Below are 25,157 nucleotides of genomic sequence, written 5' to 3' on the forward strand. Positions count from 1 at the left end.
TTCGTTAACTGAGGAGCACTGGTGATGCCAAAAAGTAGCACGGCAAAGAAACTGATCCTCGCCCATTGTGAACCACAGGCAGCAGCGCCCAAGTGCCTGAAGTATGGTGATATGGAAATAAACCTCCTTCAGGTCCAATGCCACGTTCCAGTCGCAGGGGTATAGGGGCAGTCTAGACCCGGGCTAGCAGGAGCATCTTGAATTTTTCCTACTGCAGGAAGTCATTCAGAGGGTAAAGATCTAACATAGGACAAAGGCATTCGTTTTTCATTGTCAAAAAGGAAGTAGCGGGAAATCTTTATTATATTTACAAATCATACTATCACCATACTGGTATCCTGGCGCTGAAGGCCTCTACCAGGACAGAACAGCTCCGCTTAGGTAGAGATGCGATGTAAAATTACTTGGAGGGAAAGCCACGTTTTCAAGGCTTTTCTAAAGTGCCAGAAATCAACTGAGGATCCAAGGAAGGTAGGTACCTTATTCCAAAGCTGGGCTGCTTTGACCATGAAAGCTTGCCAGCCTTGTCTTATCTCCCAGAATTTAGCAATGCAGATAAGATTTGCTGTGGGAGAGCGAATACATCTACCTGGAGAATATCTTTTTAGTCTGTTTTGCAGGGGCACTGGGCCCTTGCCCTGCAGTGCTTTGAAGACTACACAGAGTGATTTAAAGTCTATTCTCTGCTTCAGAGGCAGCCAATGAAGTTCCTTCATAACATTTGATGCAGACGATCTCCTAGGTCTATTCAGTGCCAGTTAAGCAGCGGAAGCCCGGACTCTGTAATTTAACTGAAATTCCAGTGCGCCTAGCAGAAGAGCATTATAGTAGTTGAGCCTATTTAATATTACACTGCGCACAATCAGGGTTTTAGCAGTGGCAGGCAACATAGAAAGGAGCTTCAGTAGATCTTGGAGGAGCAAAAAGAACAGGCCAGCAACTTTGTCGATGTGGCACTCCATGGACAATTTGTTGTCAAATATGACCCTCAAATTGCGAACAGAGTCAGATTATATCAACTTTTCACTGGTCGCCTATGGCCATAAATTGAAAGGGAGTTCCAGGGGGGATTTTATTTGCTGAGTAAAACCAAAACTCAGTTTTGTCCCCATTAAATTTGAGGGAATTAGAATCTAGGCAAGGGACAAGGTCATTCTTACAATTATGGAAAGCATTCACAGTTGCCTGTTGATTGCTTTTGAATGTCAACATTAGTAGTTGAGCAATCTGATATTACGGGATTTAATAAGTGATATATATATATATATATATATATATATATATATATATATATATATATATATATATATTCGACATACAGACGTCTCCAGCAATCATGCAGGTTGACAGACGAGACGAACTCAGGTACTGGTGCGGATTTGTTTATTAAGCGCCTCACAAAACCACCATTACGCGTTTCGAGCCAAACAGGCCCTTAATCACATGACAACGTGCAGGCGCGTATGTGCTCCTTTTAAAGTGCTCGTGCTACAACCCAATATTGCTATCATAGAAATAGAGGAAATATTGCCTCAATCACTTACTGCTTAAATGCAGATATGCACATATTAAACATTGTAAGATATACATCATGTTGTTGTAATAGATCACACAGTGTAACTTATATGGAAGTATATCTGTCTAAATGAATATGCTACTTACCAGTATGCATCTGTTCTTGGCATGTAGGGCTGCTAACATTCATATCTTTTGCATAGATCGCGCCTAGTGTTGGGTCCGGATGATCGCACATTGTTGTCCTGGAAGAGTCTTCGAAGTATCCTGAGATAGGTGGCTCCTCCCCTGGACTACAGTGCGCATGGGCATCGACTCCATCCCCAGATTGTTTTTAGCCATTGTGGCAGAGATGGAGTGAAATAGTGTAAAGGATGTCCATGCTAATGAATGAAAGCAAGAGCGTAACTGCAGCTGCTACAGGCACCGGGGAGGAGGGTGGGCGATATGAATGTTAGCAGCCCTACATGCCAAGAACAGATGCATACTGGTAAGTAGCATATTCAGTTCGAGGCATGTGGGCTGCTAAATTCATATCTTTTGCATAGAATACATAGCAGTCCCTCCATTAACGGCGGTTGCCCGTGCCAGCTGCAGAAACCTGAAAAAGTGTCTTGAGAACAGCCTGTCCTACAGCTGCTTGCTGCTTGGAATGCACATTGACACAGTAGTGTTTGGTAAATGTGTGCGGTGTAACCCATGTGGCTGCTCTGCAAATGTCTTCCAAAGGAATGTTTCCCAGGAAAGCCATGGATGCCCCCAATTTGCGTGTGGAGTGCGCTCTTGGGGTATCGTTAAAGTACGTTTTGCTTTTTGATAACAGATTTGAATGCACTTAACAATCCACCTGGCTATTCCTGCTTTGGAAATCGGGTTGCCTTTGTGCTGTGGCGAGAAGGCAACAAAAAGTTGTTTTGTTTTCCTAAAGTGTTGTGTTCTGTCGATATAGTACATCAACGCCCTCCAAACATCCAAAGTGTGGAGCATTCTTCCCGCTACTGTTTGTGGGTTTTGGAAGAATGCGGGCAGGTCAATAGTTTGGTTGAGATGAAACTGTGACACCACCTTTGGAAGGAATTTGGGGTTAGTGCGTAGTACTACCCTATTTGGATGAATTTGTATGAATGGCTCCTGGATTGTGAGCGCTTGCAGCTCACTGACACGTCTCAGTGACGTAATAGCAATAAGAAAAGCCACCTTCCATGTTAGGAACTGGAGTTCACAGGAGTGCAGTGGCTCAAAAGGTGGGCCCATAAGCCTGGTGAGGACCACATTGAGGTTCCACACCGGAGCTGGCGGTGTTCTTGGAGGAATGACCCGTTTCAGTCCTTCTAGGAAGGCTTTAATGGCAGGCACCCTGAAGACAGAGAGATGCTGCCTGTTCTGAAGATAAGCTGCTATGGAGGATAGATGTATCCGAATGGAAGCGTACGCTAGATTGCACTTGTAAAGATGTAACAGATAGCAAATGATGTTAGGAATGGATGCATCTAGCGGGTTTATGTTATTGGCCGTGCAGTGAATGACAAAACGCTTCCATTTCGCAGCATAGCATGCTCTGGTAGTGGGCTTTCTTGCCTCTTTGATGATCTCCATGCATTCTGGAGGCAAGTCAAGGTAGCCAAACTCTAGGACTTCAGGAGCCAGATCGCCAGGTTGAGCTGTTGCGGATCTGGATGCTGAATGTCGCCATGGTTCTGCGTCAAGAGCCTGGGTGTTAGGCGCAGCCTTTGATGCGGTACCACGGAGAGTTCGAGAAACGTGGTGTACCATGGTTGGCGTGCCCATGTTGGAGCAACCAGGATGAGTGTCATCGAGTGTTGCCTTAGCTTTCTTGCCACCAGCGGTATGAGAGGTGCCGGGGGAAAAGCGTACGCAAATCTGCCTGACCAGTTCATCCATATCGCATTCCCCTGCGACTGTGGGTGAGGGAACCTGGCGGCAAAGTGTTGGCATTTTGCGTTTTCCCTTGTGGCAAACAGGTCTATCTCTGGATGACCCCACTGCTGGAAGTACGGGCGGAGTACTGATGGATGTAACTCCCACTCGTGCACCTGATGGCTGTATCTGCTGAGCAGATCCGCCATCTGATTGTCCTTGCCCGGGAGGTGCTCCGCCATGAGGAAAATGTTCCTTTGAATGGCCCACTTCCACATGCTCTGAGCCAGATGAGACAGCTGTGGCGAGTGGGTGCCTCCCTGCTTCTGGATGTAGTACATCGCTGTCATGTTGTCCGTCCGGACCAACACGACTTTGTTGCGCAGATGTACATTGAAGGACTTGAGCGCCATGAAGATTGCCATCAATTCCAGATAGTTGATGTGCATCTTCTGTTGCTGCGTCGTCCATAGTCCCTGCACCGTGTAATGGAGCACATGAGCTCCCCATCCCTGGAGAGATGCGTCCGTTGTCAGGATAATCTGTGGCACCGGCTCCTGGAACGGTCGGCCCTTGCAAAGGTTGTGTGGATTCCACCAATGCAGAGAGTTGTACGCCCGACCGGTAACCAACACTAGGTCTGTCAGTTGTCCCCGAGCCTGTGTCCACTGATTTGCTAAACATTCTTGGAGCGGACGCATATGCAACCTTGCGTGAGGGACTATGAAGATGCAGGAGGCCATCATGCCTATCAACTGCATGAACACTCTCGCTGGAAGCGAGTGTTGTGGTCTGAACTTTTGGATTAGAGACTGGATGCTGTCTATCCTGACCTTGTTTGGCTGAGCCATAGCAGTCAGGGTATTGATTGTCGCACCCAGAAACCGCGCACAAGTGCTGGTTGAAGGTGCGACTTTGGGTAGTTCAACGAGAATCCCAGACTGTGAAGGAGGTGAATGGTGGTTGACATGCCTGCGGCGCACTGTTGTTCCGACTTTGCTTGAACAAGCCAGTCGTCCAGGTAGGGGTAGACATGTATGTTCTGCCTCCTGAGGTGCGCCGCCACTGTCGCCAGACACTTGGTAAACACTCTGGGGGCGGTGGTCACTCCGAAGGGTAGGACTTTGAACTGATAATGCCTGTTTTGGATGGTGAACCGGAGATATTTTCTGTGGGATGGGTGTAGTGGTATGTGGAAATAAGCATCCTTGAGGTCTAAGGTTGCTAGGAAGTCCCCTTGGTTCAGCAGTGTAAGCATATGGAAATGTTCTGACAGTATATACAGGTTGAGGGGGCGCAGGTCTAGAATGGGCCTGAGGGATCCGTCCTTTTTTGGAATAAGGAAGTACAGGGAATAGACTCCTGTGCCTTCCTCCTCCACTGGCACGAGCTCGATTGCGCCTTTTTGCAGCATCACCACCACTTCCTGCTGCAATAAGTGCAAGTGCTCTGCGGACATAGGACGTTGCCATGGTGGAATGTTGGGTGGAGTGGACGTTAACTCCAGACAATAACCGTACTGGATAAGTTGTCTTACCCACCTGTCTGTGGTGATGTTTGTCCAGACCGGCAGGAACTGCTGGAGTCTCCCCCCGACAGGTGTTGAATGGTCGGGGGGCAGTGACAGAGAGTCACTGTTTATTTGCGGCAGAGGAACGGGAGTTGGTGTTTCCTCTGCCTCGTCCCTTGGTGCTGTTTCCTCGATAACCCCCTCTATTCTGCTTGGGGTACGAGGACTGTGCGCCACCTTTAGTGAACTGTGCTTGTTGACCCATCTGTCCTCGGGTAACACCGCGTGCACCTGAGCGACGAAAAGTGTTCCCCCTGAATTGTTGTGACTGAAGGGCCCCCATAGATTTAGCTGTCTCGTTGTCCTTTTTAATCTTTTCTAGGGTGGTGTCAACATCAGGACCAAACAGGCTATCAGGATTGACGGGCTGGTTGAGTATGGTTGTCTGAATGTCTGGTTTAAAGCCAGATATGCGTAGCCACGCTTGTCGCCTCAGCATGACGCTAGTGTTGATAGCCCTAGCTGCTGTGTCTGCGGCATCAAGTGCACACTTTATTGCTGCGTTTGAGATGAGTTTTCCCTCTTCTATGAGCAGTTTGGTACCTTCTCGAAACTGCGGAGGTAGGTGTTGAAAGAGGTGTTCTAGGGTGTCGTAATGCGCCCTATCATAACGTGCCAATAGCGCCTGTGTGTTTGCTATACGCCAGATATTGGCAGCCTGCGCAGCCACTCTTTTGCCCCCTGCCTCAAGCACTTTTGACTCCTTGTCTGGGGGAGGAGCTTCACCCGTCGTCTGGGAGCTTGCCTGTTTGCGGGCATTTGCGACCACAAGAGAGTCTAGAGGCAACTGTCCCCGAATATATGCTGGGTCTGCAGGTGCTGGCCTGTATTTTTTCTCGATGCGTGGGTTGACCACTCTCGCCCTGGTTGGCTCCTTAAAGATCTCCGTAGCATGTTTAAGGACACCTTTGAGCATAGGAAGTGTTTTAACTGTCCTTTCAGATACAGAAAAAGTGTCAAACAGAAAATCTTCCTCCACCGGGTCAGCATGCATGTCCACGTCATGATTTGCAGCTGCCCGCTCAATCAGTGCATGAAAACCTGCAGAATCCTCTGTGGGGGATGCACGTGCACTAAAAGGCTGTGGGTCCTGTCCCATTTGTTGGCTTCCCTGGTCACCTGTGTCATCATATGAATCCTGTTGTGCATCAGGGTCATTGATGGGGAAATTGTACTGGTCATCTTGCTCTCCTTCCTCTCCCCTGATTGGTCGGGGGAAGGTGATGGACTCCTCCTAGGCGGAGGCTGGAGAGGTTCAACCAGGGCAGGAATGTCCTGTGCAGGCCTTTTCTTCTTTAGTGGAATGACATAGGAATCCACTGGCTGGGAAGTGATTTTCCTCTTATAGAGGGTTAATTTACCCGTGTCGGCGTCTATATAACGCTCAGATTCCTCCTCGGAGTCTTGTTGTCGAGCTAATTGTCCACCTGCTGTGGAAGTGTCCGATGTTTTTTGCGCCGACCTTGGAGCAAAGGCTTTCGGTGCCTCCTTTGGAGGCAGAATGTATAGAAGCTTGGTAGCAGGCTTCGGAGGCATGTCCAGTGACTTCAGAGCCGATGGTGCGTGAGCCGAGGTCGCTGAAGCCTTCTCCCGAATACGTTGTAGGGAACCCGCGATTTGTGATGCGCCCCTCACCGAGGCACCCGGTGCCGACGAGGCGGCTGCCGACGGCCCTTCGCACTCGATGTTCTGCGTCTCCTTTGCAGGCGTAGACGTCGATGCCGTCGCTTTAGTTACGGAGTCTTTGGACCTATGAGTAGAGCCTCCGCTCTTTGATCCGAGTGGTTTTGTAGACTCCGCCTCGACCGTGCGTCCGCTTAACGGTGCCCCGGTCGGCACCGAATGTTTCTTGACGACCTCAGTGCCCTTTGCCAGAGCCGCCCCGGTCGACACTTGACGGACGACCTTCTTTGAGGACGCATCCCCTGTCGACGACTTAGGCACTGTCGAGTCGACAGTTTTCTTCGCCTTCGGTGGCCCGGAGGTCAACGGAGCCGATGAGGCAGCAGGCTTCGGTGCTTTCGATGGAACATCCGCCATCTTAGGTGTGTTCGAATCCGTAGGCTTTGGTTTCGGTTTCGATTTGGCATCGGCCATTTTAGGAGCAGTTGATTCCGAAGGTTTCAGTTTCGGTTTCGATACGTGCTGCGTAGCCCCCGCAGGTATGTCCGTGGCCGGGCCCGAAGGCGGGGCCGTGGATTGCGGTGCAGGGTCGTGGGTAAGGCCGAGTGGCGATCCCGTGACCCGAGCCTGATCAGTGTAACTGTCGGGGCATAGCTCTCCCTCCGAGCTATCTTCCGCGGCCCCATAAACTTCTTCGTCGTCTCCTACCTCGTCGACGTATTCAAAGTCGTGGCCCATGTCCTCGTCGTTTTCTTCGGGATCGGCCTCGACCTCCGCCGCAGGTGGTGAGATTTGAAGATGATGGCTTAGGCCCTCCTCTTCAGGGTCGTCGAAGATGTTGTCAGGTGCCGGGGCCGTCCGCTGGGCCTCGAGGCGCACCGCGCGCCGAAGCTTTAGCGTCTTCTTGGACCTGAACTTGGAGCAGGCCATGCAGTTCTCCTCGTTATGGTCCGGCGAGAGCCATTTGTTACAGACCGGGTGCACGTCGATATGTGGGTATTTAGACCCACAGACGGGGCAGAACTTAAACGGACTCCGCTCCATGTTGAAAAAGTCGTGGTCTTGCTGCGATGAGAGGGCCTCGATGTCCGAAGATGGGCTTGACTCCGCAGATTCCGACTCGAAGAGACGGGAGAATCTCGAGACCGCACGCAAACAATACCGACGTAGGTAACGAAGGCCTTTTGGCCTTAAATAAGTAAGTTTTTTCGGTTCCGACAGAGAGACGTCGAGACCACATCCGAACCCAATGGCGGAAAAAAACAATCTGGGGATGGAGTCGATGCCCATGCGCACTGTAGTCCAGGGGAGGAGCCACCTATCTCAGGATACTTCGAAGACTCTTCCAGGACAACAATATGCGATCATCCGGACCCAACACTAGGCGGCGATCTATGCAAAAGATATGAATTTAGCAGCCCACATGCCTCGAACATATCAATACATGAATGTATAAATATCTAAGAAGAATTGTTAAAAATACAGATATAAATATAGCAGCAAAATACTCTAATATCAACAATAAAATAACTTAATGTATAGTTAATTTGTAAATTGATAATTTTCCATCCTATGGAAATTGAGACCTAACACATGAATCTCTATTTTTTCAAATGCATGTGTGGAAATTAACAAAGAACGGGTCCATAATCCCATGAAATACCCGTCCTGAAGCTAACATCTCAAAAATCCAAGCCTATTCTAAAATTGTGTACGTCAAAAAACGACAACAATTTAGAAATTGTATCATAGTGAATTAGGCAAACAACTGTGCAAAATGATAAGCCTTCGATAGAATTATGTGCAAAGACAGCAATAAATATTGGCAAGATATAAAATACAAAATAGTGCTACCTAGTGAAACTTGAAATATTGTGCAAATATTGTCAAAACAATACATTTTAAAAATTATTAATAGGTTGAGACAGTAGATTAGTTCATATTCGTACAGTTGGTCAGTATAAAAACAATGTTTATAGGTAAGTGTGACAGTCCTCCCCTGAATTGAGACCATTGGGCGACTTACTATCTAATAAAATGATGTGCCTGGTCTCTAACCTACGCAATAGCAGCTCTCGGTCCCCACCTCTCCTTTGTGGTGGTACCGTGTCAATGACAAAATATCTCAATCCGTCCGGATTCTTCCCGTGTGTTTCTTCAAAGTGCCTCGCAACCAGGTACGCAGTGTCGCCGTTGGTAATGGCCCAGAGGTGCTGAAGAATGCGTTTGTATAACATACATTTATATATATATATACACATATACATATATATATTACCTACTGGCGATAGCCAGTAGGTATATATAGTTAGGATTGTTTTCCATAGGGAAATCGCAACATTCTATTGGGAATAACTTTGGCGCCGGTTGAGGGATCTGCCTGTAATTTTCCTTAACTTTGCCTCGCTGCGCTTCGCTCCTTCCCTGAAAGTTTCGGGGGGATTCGTGAAGCGGGGGCCAAGATAAAAGGGGGGTCCCAAAACGTGTTTTGCCCATGTTAATTTCCATAGGGCGGTTGGACTCACTTTTAGCCCGAACGGCTGAATGGTTTTCCACCAAACTTGGCAAAATTGTAGGGACTGGTAGCCCGATGTGCCTTTGCTATGTCTCAAGATATGTGCTCCAGTGGATTTTGAGTAATTTAGGTTAAAAAAAAAATATATATCTATAGCAGCTTACCCGTGAGCTTACCCGTACGCTTACGGTACGCTTACCGTACGCGCACGTACGCGTACCGTACGCGTACCTCTAGTGCGCGAGCTGCATTCTGATTGGCTGCCTATGTCTGTCAACACTCCAAAACAGAAACTGTTGGCAGCCATCTTGTGCCTCGGTAGACTGAGGCACAGGAAAGCAGAAAAACAAACGTGTATAACTCAAAAAGGGGGCAGGGTAGAAGCACCCTGACCCCCTAGGCCTGCTCAGGGGGTCCCACAAGGACCACCAAGGCATCACCCAGAGAGCCAAGTGTGTGGCCACGCCCAATAGGCAGGTGAGAAAATAACTAGCGCGAATGCCAGAAATAGGTTCATCGAAGCCAGAAGAAAAAGCGCCTTTGAGGAAGGGAGAGTGAACTCCTGAAACGCGTCAGGCGAGATAACTTAAATAGAAGAGAAACGCTGTGAAGCCCTTTTGTTTGCATGCTGGCAATAAAAAGAATTGAACTTGAATAGTCTTCCTGTGGCCTTCGTGTTAAGTGTGTCACCCACTTTCGAATTAATAATTGACGGCCTGACACGGTCGTGCACAGAGGCCCACCGCAGGCTAGCAGATCTTTTCAAGGCATCGAGTGAAGCTTCGAAATAAGAAGGAAGCAGGCCAGCATTCATGTGGGAAGGTGCTTGCCTTCATTTTGTCAGCAGTAAAGCGGAGCATGGGACTGCAGCATTCCGCTTCTAACCCACGAGGGAAGAAACAAGATTTTAACATTGGGCACGATGAACTAACCCACTGGGGAATAACGAGCTAAGCACTACATCACCCAGAGAGCCAAGTGTGTGGCCACGCCCAATAGGCAGGTGAGAAAATAACTAGCGTGAATGCCGGAAATAGGTTCATCAAAGCCAGAAGAAAAAGCGCCTTTGAGGAAGGGAGAGTGAACTCCTGAAACGCGTCAGGCGAGATAACTTAAATAGAAGAGAAACGCTGTGAAGCCCTTTTGTTTGCATGCTGGCAATAAAAAGAATTGAACTTGAATAGTATTCCTGTGGCCTTCGTGTTAAGTGTGTCACCCACTTTCGAATATATATATATACACACATATATATATAAATAAACTTGCTCAAATTGGCATTTCCGATTCCTCACAGAAAAAACAAGCGTGGTCCCAAGTTATTGAGCTTCAATTATTTTATTATAGCCACCTCTGCCATAACACGTTTCGGGCGCTCCCGCCCTTTATCACATGAGATATATATATATATATATAGATAGATATAGATAGATATAGATAGATATAGATAGATATAGATAGATATCATTGTTCCAACAGATAGGAGCACACAATGCAGGAAGGTACCACATACTCCGATCAGGGCAAGTCTAGTCAGGAATATTTTGTGGTCAACTGTATCTAATACGGCCACAAGATCAAGAAATAGCAGGACTGCCAACCGGTCACTGTCTACTGATATACTGAGTTAATCCATAGATAGAAGTAAGGCAGAATCAATCCGGAGTACTGGCCTAAATCCAAACTGCTCCTTCTCTAAATGCCAGGGTCACATATCAAAGGCAGCAGGGGGTTTGAAGCCTCTGGACTAGATATTCAAAATCGCTAGCCATCCTGCTGGTAGAGGTGTTAACACTATCCTCGGGAGCAGGCATTGTTTCTGGCCTAGGACAGCGTGGGCTCACTAGCAGGTAGTCAGAAACTAGTCTGTGGTGGTATGCTGGTCAAAACCAGTCAGCTAGCACACTAGATAGTGGTATGTTTTCAGGATACACTTCTAAGGTACCCTTCTGGGTGCATGTCATAATAAATCTAGCACTGGCAACAGTACAGATTTATCAAAACAAGCTGTTTGATACCAAACACTATAGGATTCAGTAAAGCCTTCATGTAGCTGGGGAACGCGTAATGACCAGTGTCCAGTACATATACTTAAGATGGCCTCCCTATTCACTTGTACTATCTAGTAATGGAACAAGACAGCACAGGGGCATGTCTGCTCATGCAGATATGGCCTCACATGTAATATAATGCACTCTATCAAAGGGCTACTGTTAGAACTGGGGGTCTCTAGTTGGCAGAGGTAGGTACCACGGTCCAAATAGGGACCCTTGCTTCTAGTCAGGGCAAGGAGATAACCCTTTGAGATATCCCTGCTCACCCTCTAGGTAGCTTGGCACGAGCAGTCTAGGCTAACCAGAGGCAATGCGTAAAGTATTTGTACCAACACTCACAGTAACAATGAAAACACCACAAACTGACTCCACAACAGTTTAGAAAAATAAAGGTATTTAATCTAAACTACACAAGACAAAAACGACAAAAATCCAACATACACAGTTCAAGAATATGGTTTCAAAAAGAGTTCTTAAGGTTGCGTTAAAATTTTTTAGGTTGCGACAGAATTCTCTACGTTGCGATAGAATTCTCTACAGATGCGTGAAAAGTTCACAGTTGCGTCACGTTTACTCACAGTACCTTTTAGTTGCAACAAAGTTCCAAAAGCAGAAGCTGGTGCAGTGGAAAACAAGCGATGCGTTGCTCCTGAGACCCTGGGGAGGCGTTTGCGACAGCCCCGCTGCAGCAGCGGGCGTGTTGCGACGAATCCGGTCTGTATGGGGAGGAAGGCCACTTGTATGGATTCCGGTGCGTAGGTTCCGTAGGAAGTTTGTTCTCGCAAAGGCACGATGCGACGATCTCGTAGGGCCTGCGATGATCTCCGGGGCGACGATGCGCGGTCCAGCGGTGATCCTCTCTCTCGCAGCTCCTCGATGCGATGATTCTGCGACGATGCTCGCAGCGACGTGATGCGGTCCCCAAGCAAGCGGTGCGGCGATCTCACCCAGCGACGACAGGCTCTGCGACGAAACTCGCAGCGATGTTCGACTTTCCCGCACCGGTCTGGTGAATCGCGCAAACGAAGGATGTGACGGCTCTGGCAGCGGCGTCAGGCGCTGCGACGATCTCGACCTTCGTAGCGGCGGGAAACTTCTCGCACTGTCGGGGATGCGCTCCGCAAGCAAGCGATGCGACACTTTTCAAATTCAAAAGTCTCTCAAGCTTAGTTTCAAGCTTCCCAGCACAGGTACAACTTCCAGAGGCCCCACAACTGGATCAAGCACTCTAGGAAGGACAGAACTCTCTCAGCAGAGTTCAGGGAAGCTGGGGGTGAAGTCCTTTTGTTCCTGGGACTTCAGAACAGGGAGCCAGCTCTTCTCAGGCCCTTGGAGATTCCTTTAAGCAAGGGGACACAGCACACAGCAAAGTCCTTCCCCTCTCCTTGGCAGCAAAGCAACAGCAGGTCAGTCCAGCAGAGCAACAGCAGGACAGTCTTCCTTCTTCAGAGTCAGCTTTCTCCTTGGCAGAGGTTCCTTCTTGATTCCAGGATGATCTAATTTTCTGTTGTCAGGGGTCCTGTACTTATACCCCTAAAGTCTTTGTTCCCTCTGTGCATGTGGGCCCTGAGCCCGGTCTGAACCAGTTCTGGGTGTTTCCTGAGTACTTTGTTTTGCTGGCTGCTTCTTTCCTTTCAGAGTGAGGGGCAGGGTCCTCAGCCGCCCAGCAGGAGGTGGAGCCAGCATTGTGGAAGGCAGGCACAGCCCTATTCAGGCCCAGGTGCTAACTCCTCCTACCACTCCAGTTGCAACTGCAGTCATTCAGCCTAGGGCTGACTCAGCCAGCCTCCTGGGGAATTCCCCAGCCCCTGTCACTCTCAAACCAGACAGTCAATACACAAACAGGCCCAGGCACACAGAAGGGTCAGACAAGAGAACAGCAACTTTCTAAAAGTGCTGTTCTCAAACACAGGATTTAAAAACAACCTTTCCTAAAAGATGTGTTATTAAATTCTGAGTTCAGGGATACTAGATACTTATGTCCCATCTTGTTCCTATGGGAAGAAATGCTGTTAACCCCTGTAGCCAGCACCCCCCATGTTAATCTATGGAGCAAGATAGCCTTACAATAGTGAAAAACGAAAATGTCTGCCATTCACTACCAGAGTATGTTACCTGCACTAGTACATGCTCTACCTTTTACATACACTGCACCCTGTCCAGGGGGGTACCTTGGGCCTTCCATAGGGGTGACTGATGTGCACAAAAAGGGACGGGTTAGCCTGGTCAGTGGGGACACTGACCAGGAGGACATGGCAGTTCTAAACTGCACACAGGCACTGCAGTGTCAGGCCTGAGACATCATTTTAGGGCTACTCCTGTGGGTGGCACATCAGTGCTGCAGGCCCACTAGTAGCATTTGTCATCACCAGCCCTGGCACACCCAGTGCACTTTACTAGGGACTTCATGGTGATACAAATATGCCAAACATGTATATCCAATCAGAATAACACTTTACATAGGGAGCACTTACACTCTGGCACTGATCAGCAGTGGCAGAGTGTCCAAAGCATCTAAACCAGCAAAAACGAAATCCAGCACAGCATCAAAAATACAGGAGGTAGAGGCAAAAAGATAGGGGACGACCACGCCAAAGATGCCAGGTCTAACAGCTACAATGTCTGCTGTAGGGGTGACTGAATATGCTACTTACCAGTATGCATCTGTTCTTGGCTAGTAGGGCTGCTAACATTCATATCTTAGCATTAGATCGCCGCCTAGTGTTGGGTCCGGATGATCGCACATTGTTGTCCTGGAAGAGTCTTCGAAGTATCCTGAGATAGGTGGCTCCTCCCCTGGACTACAGTGCGCATGGGCATCGGCTCCATCCCCAGATTGTTTTTCGCCATTGTGGCAGAAGATGGAGTGAAAAGTGTAAAGGATGTCCATGATAATGATTGAATACAATAGTATATCTGCAGCTGCGACAGGCACCGGGGAGGAGGGTGGGCGATATGAATGTTAGCAGCCCTACATGCCAAGAACAGATGCATACTGGTAAGTAGCATATTCAGTTCGAGGCATGTGGGCTGCTAAATTCATATCTTAGCATAGAATACATAGCAGTCCCTCCATCAGCGGCGGTTGCCCGTGCCAGCTGCAGAAACCTGAAAAAGTGTTTTGAGAACAGCCTGTCCTACAGCAGCTTGCTGTTTGGAATGCACATCAACACAGTAGTGTTTTGTAAAGGTATGTGGTGTAACCCACGTGGCTGCTCTGCAAATATCCTCTAAAGGGATGTTCCCTAGGAAAGCCATGGATGCCCCCTATTTGCGTGTGGAGTGCGCCCTTGGGGGTATCGTTAAAGTGCGCTTGGCCTTTTGATAACATATTTGGATGCACTTAACAATCCACCTGGCTATTCCTGCTTTGGAAATAGGGTTGCCTTTGTGTTGTGGTGAGAAGGCAACAAAAAGTTGTTTTGTTTTCCTAAAGTGTTGTGTTCTGTCTATGTAGTACATCAACGCCCTCCGTACGTCTAACGTATGGAGCATTCTCTCCGCCACCGTTTGTGGGTTTTGGAAGAATGCCGGTAAGTCAATAGTTTGGTTGAGATGAAACTGTGACACCACCTTCGGAAGGAATTTGGGGTTAGTACGTAGCACTACCCTATTTGGATGAATCTGAATGAATGGCTCTTGGATTGTGAGCGCTTGCAGCTCACTAACACGCCTCAGTGACGTAATAGCAATTAGGAAAGCCACTTTCCACGTGAGGAACTGGAGTTCACACGAGTGCAGTGGTCCAAATGGTGGTCCCATCAGCCTGGTGAGGACCACATTGAGGTTCCACACCGGAGCTGGCGGTGTTCTTGGGGGAATGACTCGTTTCAGACCTTCAAGGAAAGCTTTAATGGCAGGCACTCTGAAGACAGAGAGATGCTGCCTATTCTGAAGATATGCTGCGATGGCGGATAGATGTATCCGAATAGAAGTGAACGCTAGATTGCACTTGTACAGATGTAGCAGATAACAAATGATGTTAGGGATAGACGCATCTAGCGGGTTGATGTCATTGGCTGTACAGTAAATGACAAAACGCTTCCATTTTGCAGCATAGCATGCTCTGGTAGTTGGCTTCCTTGCCTCCTTGATGATGTTCATGCATTCTGGAGGTAGGTTAAGGTATCCGAACTCTAGGACTTCAGGAGCCAGATCGCCAGGTTGAGCTGTTGCGGATCTGGATGCTGAATTTCTCCATGGTTCTGCGTCAAAAGTCTGGGCGTGAGGCACAGCCTTTGATGCGGCACCACTGAGAGTTCGAGGAACGTGGTGTACCATGCTTGGCGCGCCCACGTTGGAGCAACTAGGATGAGAGTCAACGCGTGCTGCCTTAGCTTTCTTGCCACCAGCGGTATCAGAGGGGCTGGCGGAAAAGCGTACGCAAATTTGCCTGACCAGTTCATCCATATCGCATTCCCCTGCGACTGTGGGTGAGGGAACCTGGCGGCAAAGTGTTGGCATTTTGCGTTTTCTTTTGTTGCAAACAGGTCTATCTCCGGATGACCCCACTGCTGGAAGTACGGGTGGAGTACAGATGGGTGTAACTCCCACTCGTGCATTTGATGGCTGTGTCTGCTGAGCAGATCCGCCATCTGATTGTCCTTGCCCGGGAGGTGTTCTGCCATGAGGAAGATGTTCCTCTGAATGGCCCACCGCCACATGCTTTGAGCCAGATGAGACAGCTGTGGCGAGTGGGTGCCCCCCTGCTTTTGAATGTAGTACATCGCGGTCATGTTGTCCGTCCGGACTAACACTACCTTGTTGCACAGATGTACAATGAAGGACTGGAGTGCCATGAAGATTGCCATCAGTTCCAGATAGTTGATGTGCATCTTCTGTTGCTGCGTTGTCCATAGCCCCTGCACTGTGTAAGTGAGCAGATGAGCTCCCCATCCCTGGAGAGATGCGTCCGTCGTCAGGGTAATCTGTGGCACTGGCTCCTGGAACAGTCGGCCCTTGCAAAGGTTGTGTGGAGTCCACCAATGCAGAGAGTCGTATGCCCGACTGGTAACCAACACTAGGTCTGTCAATTGTCCTTGAGCCTGTGTCCACTGATTTGCTAAGCACTCCTGGAGCGGGCGCATATGTAGCCGTGCGTGAGGGACTATGAAGATGCAGGAGGCCATCATGCCTATCAACTGCATGAACACTCTTGCTGGAAGTGAGTGTTGTGGTCTGAATTTCTGGATTAGAGACTGCATGCTGTCTATCCTGACTTGGTTTGGTTGAGCCACGGCCGTCAGGGTATTGATCGTCGCGCCTAGAAACTGTGCCGGCTGAAGGTGCGACTTTGGGTAGTTCAACGAGAAACCTAGATCGTGAAGGAGGTGAATGGTAGTCGACATGTCCGCGGCGCACTGTTGTTCCGACTTGGCTTGAACGAGCCAGTCGTCCAGGTAGGGGTAGACATGAATGCCCTGCCTCCTGAGGTGCGCCGCTACCGTCGCCAGACACTTGGTAAACACTCTTGGGGCTGTGGTGACTCCGAAGGGTAGGACCTTGAACTGATAATGCTTGCCTTGGATAGTGAACCTGAGGTATTTTCTGTGGGACGGGTGTAGCGGTATGTGGAAATAAGCATCCTTGAGGTCTAAGGTTGCTAAGAAGTCCCCCTGGTTCAACAAGGGAAGAATCTGTTGCAGTGTGAGCATATGGAAATGTTCTGACAGTATATACAGGTTGAGGGGACGTAGATCTAGAATGGGTCTGAGAGATCCATCCTTCTTTGGAATAAGGAAGTACAGGGAATACACCCCCTGCCTTCCTCCTCCACTGGCACGAGCTCGATTGCGCCTTTTGCAGCATCACCACTACCTCCTGCTGCAATAAGAGCAAGTGCTCTGCGGACATAGGCCGTTGCCTTGGTGGAATGTTGGGTGGAGTGGATCTTAACTCTAGACAATAACCGTACTGTACAAGTTGTAGCACCCACCTGTCTGTGGTGATGTTTCTCCAGACGGGCAGGAACTGCTGCAGTCTCCCCCCGACAGGTGTTAAGTGGTCGGGGGGCAGTGACAGAGAGTCACTGTTTGCTTGGGGCAGAGGAGCGGGAGTTGTTGTTCCCTCTGCCGCGTCCTCTGGTGATGTTTCCTCGGTAACCCCCCTTGTTCTGTTTGGGGTACGAGGATTGTGCTCCACCTCTAGAGAATTGTGACTGTTGACCCATCTGTCCTCTGGTGACTCCACGTGCACCTGAGCGACGAAAATTATTGCCCCGAAACTGTTGTGACTGAAGTGCCCCCATAGACTTAGCAGTTTCGGTGTCTTTTTTAATCTTTTCAAGGGTGGTGTCAACATCTGGACCAAACAGTCTATCAGGATTGACTGGCTGATTAAGTATGGTTGTTTGTATGTCAGGTTTAAACCCCGATATGCGGAGCCACGTCTGTCGTCTCAGCATGACGCTAGTGTTAATGGCCCTAGCTGCTGTGTCTGCGGCATCAAGTGCACACTTTATGGCCGCGTTGGAGATCAGTTTTCCCTCTTCTATAAGCAGTTTGGTGCCCTCTTGAAACTGCAGAGGCAGGTGCTGTAAAACTTGCTCTAGGGTGTCGTAATGCGCCCTATCATAACGTGCCAAGAGTGCCTGTGTATTTGCAATACGCCAAAAGTTGGCAGCCTGTGCAGCTACTCTTTTACCCCCTGCCTCTAGCACTTTGGACTCCTTATCCGGGGGAGGAGCTTCACCCGTTGTTTGGGAGTTGGCCCTTTTGCGGGCATTCGCGACCACCAGGGAGTCCAGCGGCAACTGTCCCCTAATGTATGCAGGGTCTGCAGGTGCTGGTCTGTACTTTTTTTCAATACGTGGATTGACCACTCTCGCCCTGGTAGGTTCTTTAAAGATGTCCGCAGCATGTTTGAGGACCCCCTTGAGCATAGGCAGTGTCTTTACTGTCCTTTCAGAGACTGAAAAAGTGTCAAATAGAAAGTCTTCTTCTACTGGGTCAGCATGCATGTCCACATCATGATTAGCAGCTGCCCTTTCAAGGAGTGCATGAAAACCTGCTGAATCTGCAGTGGGGGATGCACGTGCACTGAAAGGCTGTGGGTCAGGCTGTGGGTCTTGCCCCACATCCTGAGTGCCTTGGTCACCAATGTCATCATATGAATCCGGCTGTGCATCTGGTTCATTGATGGGGAAAGTGTACTGGTCATCTTCATTATATCCCTCACCCTCAGATTGTTCTGGGGAAGGAGTGGGGCTCCTTCTTGGAGGAGGCTGGATGGGTTCCATGAGGCCTGAAGCGTCCTGAGGAAGCCTTTTCTTCTTGAGGGGGATGACATAGGAGTCCACTGGCTGTGAAGTGATCCTCCTCTTGTAAAGGGTCAATTTGCCCGTGTCTGCGTCGATGAAACGCTCCGAATCCTCTTCTGAGTCGAGTACCCGACTTGAAAGTGCCCCTGCCGTTGAAGAATCCGACTTCTTTGGCGTCGATTTCGTTGAAAAGGCCTTCGGCGCCTCTTTTGGCGGCAGAAGGAAGAGAAGCTTACCCGCAGGCTTCACCGGAATGTCCATCGGCTTCTGTGGCGATGGCATCGGAGCCGACGTGGCCAAGGCCTTCTCCCTGATTCTCTGCAGTGAAGAGGCGATGGGGGACGTGTCACTTGCAGTGGCCTTTGGCGCCGACGAGTAGGTCGTGACCTTGCCCTCGGATCCGACGTCCTGGTGTCCCTTCTGAGTCTTTGACGATGATGCCGCAGCCGCCGACCCAGAGTCCTTGGACCGATGCGCAGATGTACCAGCCTTCGATCCGTGTGACTTTGTCGGCTCCGTCTCCACCACGCGTCCGACTAACGGAGTTCCAGTCGGAGCCGTTTCGCTGGCTTTTGCGGGCCGACCACCCTTCTTAGAGGATCCCTCCTCCGGCGTCGATTTTGACACTGTGGAATCGACAGATTTCTTCGACTTCTGTGGACCGGAGGTCGACGGAGTCGATGAAGCAGCGGGTTTGGTCGTTTTCTGTGGTACGGCCGCCATCTTAGGTGTGCTCGAATCCATAAGTTTCGGTTTCGATTTCGGTTCGGCCATTTTAGGTGTAGTCGACACCGTAGGTTTCGGTTTCGATACGGCCTGGCCAGCAAGTTTGTCCGTGGCCGGGCCGGGCGGCGGGGCCGTGGCTTGCGGTACGGGGTCTAGGGTAAGGCCGACAGGCGATCCCGTGACCCGATCTTGATCTTCGTAACCTTCGGGGCATAGCTCGTCCCCTGAGCTATCTTCCGCGGCCCCATAAACCTCTTCGACGTCCCCTACCTCTTCGACGTATTCAAGGCCTTGACCCGCGACTCCGTCGCCGTCTTCCGGATCTGCCTCGACCTCCGTCTCGGGCGGGGAGATTTGAAGATGATGACTCTGGTCTTCGTATTCTTGGTCGCCGAAGATGTTTTCTGGATCCGGGGCCGCTTGTCTGGCTTCAAGGCGCACCGCGCGCCGAATCTTGAGTGTTTTCTTGGACCTGAACTTCGCGCAGGCCCTGCAGTTGCCGTCGTCATGGTCTGGCGAAAGGCATTTGTTACAGACCGGGTGCAGATCTATGTGTGGGTATTTGGACCCACAGAGCGGACAGAGCAGAAACGGACTCCGCTCCATGCTGTAGAGTTACAGTCGTGTCGCGATGAGAAGGCCTCGATGTCCGAAGAGCGTAAGCACTCTGCTGATTCCGACTCCAAGAGACGGAAGAACTCGAGACCGTGCGCAAACAATACCGACGCTATGAAACTATGAAAACAAGGCCTTTTGGCCTTAAAAAGTTAGTTTTTCTCAGTTCCGACAGAGAGACGTCGAGACCGCATCCGAACCCAATGGCGGAAAAAAACAATCTGGGGATGGAGCCGATGCCCATGCGCACTGTAGTCCAGGGGAGGAGCCACCTATCTCAGGATACTTCGAAGACTCTTCCAGGACAACAATGTGCGATCATCCGGACCCAACACTAGGCGGCGATCTAATGCTAAGATATGAATTTAGCAGCCCACATGCCTCGAACATACATATATTACATGCAGTGACTTTGGCATGGCACACATGGAGTGTGCCGTGTCATCTTTTCACTCATGGTTTGCACCATGACAGTCTGCAAAGGCAGCATGCATTCAATTTTTATGGGGGGATCCCTTAGGGTGGCATAACACATGCAGCCCTGAGGGACACTCTTTAGTACCCATCCCCCAACTGGTACAAATGGAGACTGCTTAGCAGAGACCCAGTGCACATCAGTCGAAAAACATCAGTACCTGTGGCAAAAAAAAAAAGGGGGGGGGGGGGGGGAGAGGTCGGAGGGTGTCAATGACAAAGAGGGACACTTTCCAACAGGTGATACCCTTTCAGGAGGAAGCGCCAGCAGGAAACTCTGAATAATGAGCCAGAGAATTTGCGAGGCCAGCAACCAAGGGCCTGTAGGAGCGTGGAGCAGATGGGCTGGGGGCTCAGCAAACAGTAACCTGACTGAATGGTGTCACTTAATTGCCCACCAAGTGGTTGGTTGCAGGTGAAAGGAAAGCAAGTACCTGTAGGTGGCATGCTGGTACACACTAATCCGTACATAGACAGCTAGGCTGTCTCAGGTAGCAGATTTATTCTTGGAGAACTGCCACCATCTTACCAGAACCAGTCGAGGGACAGGAGCCGTGATCAGATAGCCTCAGAAAGAGTCATCAGTCAGTATCCCACTCAGTTTGCAGCCACTAATACTCTTCATCAGTCACAAAGTACTCCATTTTGGGTGTTAGGGCTGATTTACTCACAGTTCAGCATAGCGGGCTTCCCAAAGCTCAAAGGAGAGTATCCAACCTATGCACGTGCCAAGCCACACAACCCATACTCGCCATCAACCTAACCCCATTTGAGTGTAATTCAAGGTTCAAGAAACCATAAATTTTCTACTTAAGTTACTTCGTGGGGAAGATTGCTTTTTAGATGCCTAAAGAGTGGTGAAGCCTTTTTGACATTCTGTTAGCAGCTTCTTTCTTAGTCTTTTTTCAATCTGACTTTTTACAGCACTCAAAAGTTTATCAACCCCTGTGACAATCTGCTTCCCAGTGTTAATCAGAGGTGGTTGATGCTTTACTTGGGATGCACATGTGTCGGGCAAGGAATGTGTAAGAGGAGTATACCAGATTGTGCTTGTTTTAGCAATGGCTGTGGCACAATTATAAAGAGAAGATATATGGAGGTTGAAAACAGAAGTAGTTTTCGGTGCCATCATTATCTGCAGGGTACCAAAAACAGTAAGAATGGGAAAGAGTAAGGACGCACAAGGGTATGTAATGAATTTAATTCTTTTAGGTCTAACCTAGGTTTGCCCAATAGCAGTATCAAAGTCAACCATCTCATTAATATGTATAGATTTACCAGCAACAATCTTAGGTGGGTCAGCTCATGGGAACATCCTAGCAATTTTCCTGTAACAAGAGCATTCTTGTAAAGGTAAACTACTTTTGATTGATCAGGCATCCCCATCCTATGTGATCAGCTCTGTGCTCTACAGCCTGTCTCATGCTCACAAGCCCTTGGCCACTCATCATCCCTCATATCTTTGTTAATGGTAGATGTCCATACACAGATTAAAGTTGCAACTAATTATATAGAGCACATTCTGCCATTTGCTCAAACATTTAAACTTGTTAATACTTACTCATGAAAAAGTCCTTAAGCTCACTTTCATCAATGTCATGTGGTAAATTGCCAACAAAAAGCTGGTGACTGTCTGGGTACCGAAATATGCGACGGTTGTCCAATTCACCTTGCTCCACATCACCTCGAGCTAAAATAATAAAAAAGGATGCATATTATACATAAAAGGAGTATAACCTGAATAAGTTTGCTATAAACAGACATGTGAAGACATACAGGGACCAAGTTTAGTGGAAGTAGTGGCAAACACAAACAATTAAGGAAATAACCCACTAGTTGTTAAGTGTTCCATCACTTTAGACAAGTTCTGCCACTGTGTCTTTGTAAGTTTCTGGACAACCTTGCTTTAAAAACTACACCCTCCAAGCTCAATCATGCTAGCCAACTGGAGGTGCTCCTTTGTTTGTTGGCTTCAGAGCAGGTATCTGTCAATGTAATACCTAAAGAGCACCCCCTGTTGAGTGAGCGCAATCGCCTACTTTCCGAAGGCTATGTGGTGACTGGCAGTGAGTTGGATTGGGATTTTATTCAAGAAAACATACCAGTTTCCCTTTTGCATCCCTTTTGAAACAAGTTCACATAAAAGGAGCTCCTGGACTTCATGTCTGAACGATGCATATAATGAATGTATGTATGTATACATGTGTGTGTTTTCTGCATAAGATGGTAGTCTCCTTTGTGCTAAGCAAGCAACGTCTACCTCAAATATATGAGCCAGCACATATCCTCCCATGTATTCATCTTCCCATTAATCACCCGGGTTTTATAAAAAATTGCTACCGTATCCAAAAGCAGTGGCAATGACTGAACAGGTTGCATATTGGGTTTGATGGTAACTGAAATTTTTGGGTAAGGAAGCTATAAAGGGACAATGGGTTAATACTTAGGCCCCGAAGCTGCCAAAACCGTTGGACTGTGTGTATGATAAAATGTGCAGTTTGACTCAATGTATTTTTCTTACACAAAGTACACCAGTGACTGGTCATTGATGCTACTAAGTTGGATTTATTGTGCTATACTGAAATAAAATGTCTATGATACACCACATATTGGAATAAATGGCAAATGCTCACTCGCTAACCTTGAGAGTAAAGTGCCAGTCTCTTGGCTATATGATTTACAGTGCAAAAAAGTAGTGTGGCCCTGGGTGAGTAGTGGTAAACATCCGCAATCACACAGGGGAAGTCCCAGTTATCTAATCACCACTCGACCCCCATGACAAGGCTGCACAATGCTCTTAATATGTAGCTTCCAATCAGGTAATACATTTTTGTTTTAGGATTGCTCCTCCATGAGATCGCCATCAAATCACAGGACTGAGACTTGGATGATGGACGATTAAAATAAACAAAATTAGAAAAAATTAACATAATGGAATACCTGCCGAACTTTAATTTTTCTTGACATCTTAACTAATAGGCCCCTAAGAAAAGAGCAAAATAAATAATAGTACGATTCAACAAAAGGTCTAAAATTGCATTAAACCACATGAGTGATCATGAAACGGTTAGTTGCCGGGTCCATGGATAGACATGTCACACTGGAATACCCGTTAGAATCACTGTCATTTACAACTGGTACACAGCACAGAGACTGCACTCCTAGCAATTAAACACTACGTCCACACCCTCCTCGACTGATTCAAAACTGCAACCCACAACCTACCAGACCTCTCGGCCACCTTAGATACTGTCTCCCACCGGACCCAAAGCACAAGACTCCGCGACGATGGCATCTGCGACAATGCCCTGGAATGGATCCGCTCCTTCCTCACTGGCCAAACGCAAAAAGTCAGACAACCACTGTTCCATCCACTCTGAATCCAGAGATCAGCTGCGGAGTGCCCCAGGTCTCCTCCCAGAGTCCCACTCTCTTCAACATCTACATGGCCCAGCTCGCAGCCATCGTCAGGAACCACCGACTCATCATCCCCTACGCTGACGACATAGCGGATTCTCTCCCTCACCACAAACCCAGAGTGGCCAAGAGCAACTTCCACAATGGGATAAAGGCTGTTGCCACTTGGATAAAGGACAGCTGCTTCAAGCTCAACACAAAGATTTCCGAAGTCCTCATTTTAGGCTCCACCTCCTCCGCCTGGCATAACTCATGGTGGTCTGCAGCACTAGGGAAACCCTTCCCCACAGACCACGCACTAAACCTCTGCATCATTCTGGACGCCTTGCTCACTATGAACCACCAGTTCAACACATTCTCATCATCCTGCTTTCACAAGCTATGCCTGCTTCAAAAGAACTTCAAGGGAATCCCCGGAAGTTCAGAAAGAGTGTCACCCAAGCACTCATCAGCAGCAGACTGTACTACGGCAACGCACTCTACGCTGGCATCACCCAGAAACTCCTCAAACTCTAGAGCATCCAGAACGCCTCTGCCTGATTCATAGAGAACATCTCACGCAGCTGCCACATAACTGGTCAGCTGAGAGACCTCCATTGGCTCCCAGTCAACAAAAGAATCACCTTCAAGCTTCACACACACCTACAAAGCCCTACACGACAAGACCTGCATACCTCAACCACAGCCTCTCATTCCACGCACCCACCAGAAACTTCTGCTTCACCCAACTGGCTGGGGCCACGGTTCCATGTATCTGCAAGACCACGGCTGGAGGAAGATCCTTCTCCTAGGTGGCAGCAAAGATCTAGAACACCCTTCTTCTCCGCCTCAGGCAATCACCGTCACTGCCTCAATTCAGGAAGGAGCTCAAGACCTGGTTCTGACTAAACCTCAGTGCCCTCAACAGACAGCCAATATTAATGGGACAAAAGTAATAAAACACCCGAACCCGACCAGTATAGGGAGCCAAAACTTTAACAGCTGAGCATTAGAAATCAAGTACGTAAAGTTGAACTAAATCCCCATGCAGAGGACTTGCATATAGTAATAAGAAACTCATCTGTCACAGATGAAAAGCCTGGAGTATGCTTCTATCATTGTGACTCGAATACATCTCTTACTCAGATTCTGAAATTAGATCCGAAATCCCAACTCTGAATGCGGAAATCCACAACTCTTCAACTAGTAAAACTAATCACACAAGATGGAGCGATCAAAAAAGTACAATTAAACTAGTAAGGTTTCATAGTGTGCATAATTGTAAATAGCTTTTAGGTAATATCGATCAGTTTAGGATAACTGTAGGAAGCTGGCTCTTTATGATACCCTATTAAGTATCTATACTGTGCAAAGAGTCAAGAGATTCCCCCAGAAGACTTCAGGGCTCAATGTAAACTTAAAGTGCTCAATTTGTGATAGTGTGGGCGAGCAGCCTTCGGTCTAATACAGAGAAGTGTAAGATATTTGCTATGCACACAGTAATTAATAAATGAAATAGGACTCAAAAAGGAGGTC

General features: G+C 48.4%; 1 protein-coding gene across 4 annotated transcripts in view; it reads right to left on the reverse strand.

The window, feature by feature from the left end:
* The window catches only part of G3BP2 (G3BP stress granule assembly factor 2), a 297,094-nt gene that overhangs the window by 51,197 nt on the left and 220,740 nt on the right, over nucleotides 1–25,157 (reverse strand). For all 4 annotated transcript variants that reach the window (XM_078676048.1, XM_078676046.1, XM_078676047.1 and 1 more), the window contains one exon: nucleotides 21,787–21,915. In XM_078676048.1, the coding sequence (XP_078532174.1) occupies nucleotides 21,787–21,915 (129 nt within the window). The remainder of the gene's footprint in view (nucleotides 1–21,786; nucleotides 21,916–25,157) is intronic.

The sequence above is a fragment of the Lissotriton helveticus genome, chromosome 2_1 (assembly GCF_964261635.1).
Source record: "Lissotriton helveticus chromosome 2_1, aLisHel1.1, whole genome shotgun sequence".
Lineage (NCBI taxonomy): Eukaryota > Metazoa > Chordata > Amphibia > Caudata > Salamandridae > Lissotriton > Lissotriton helveticus.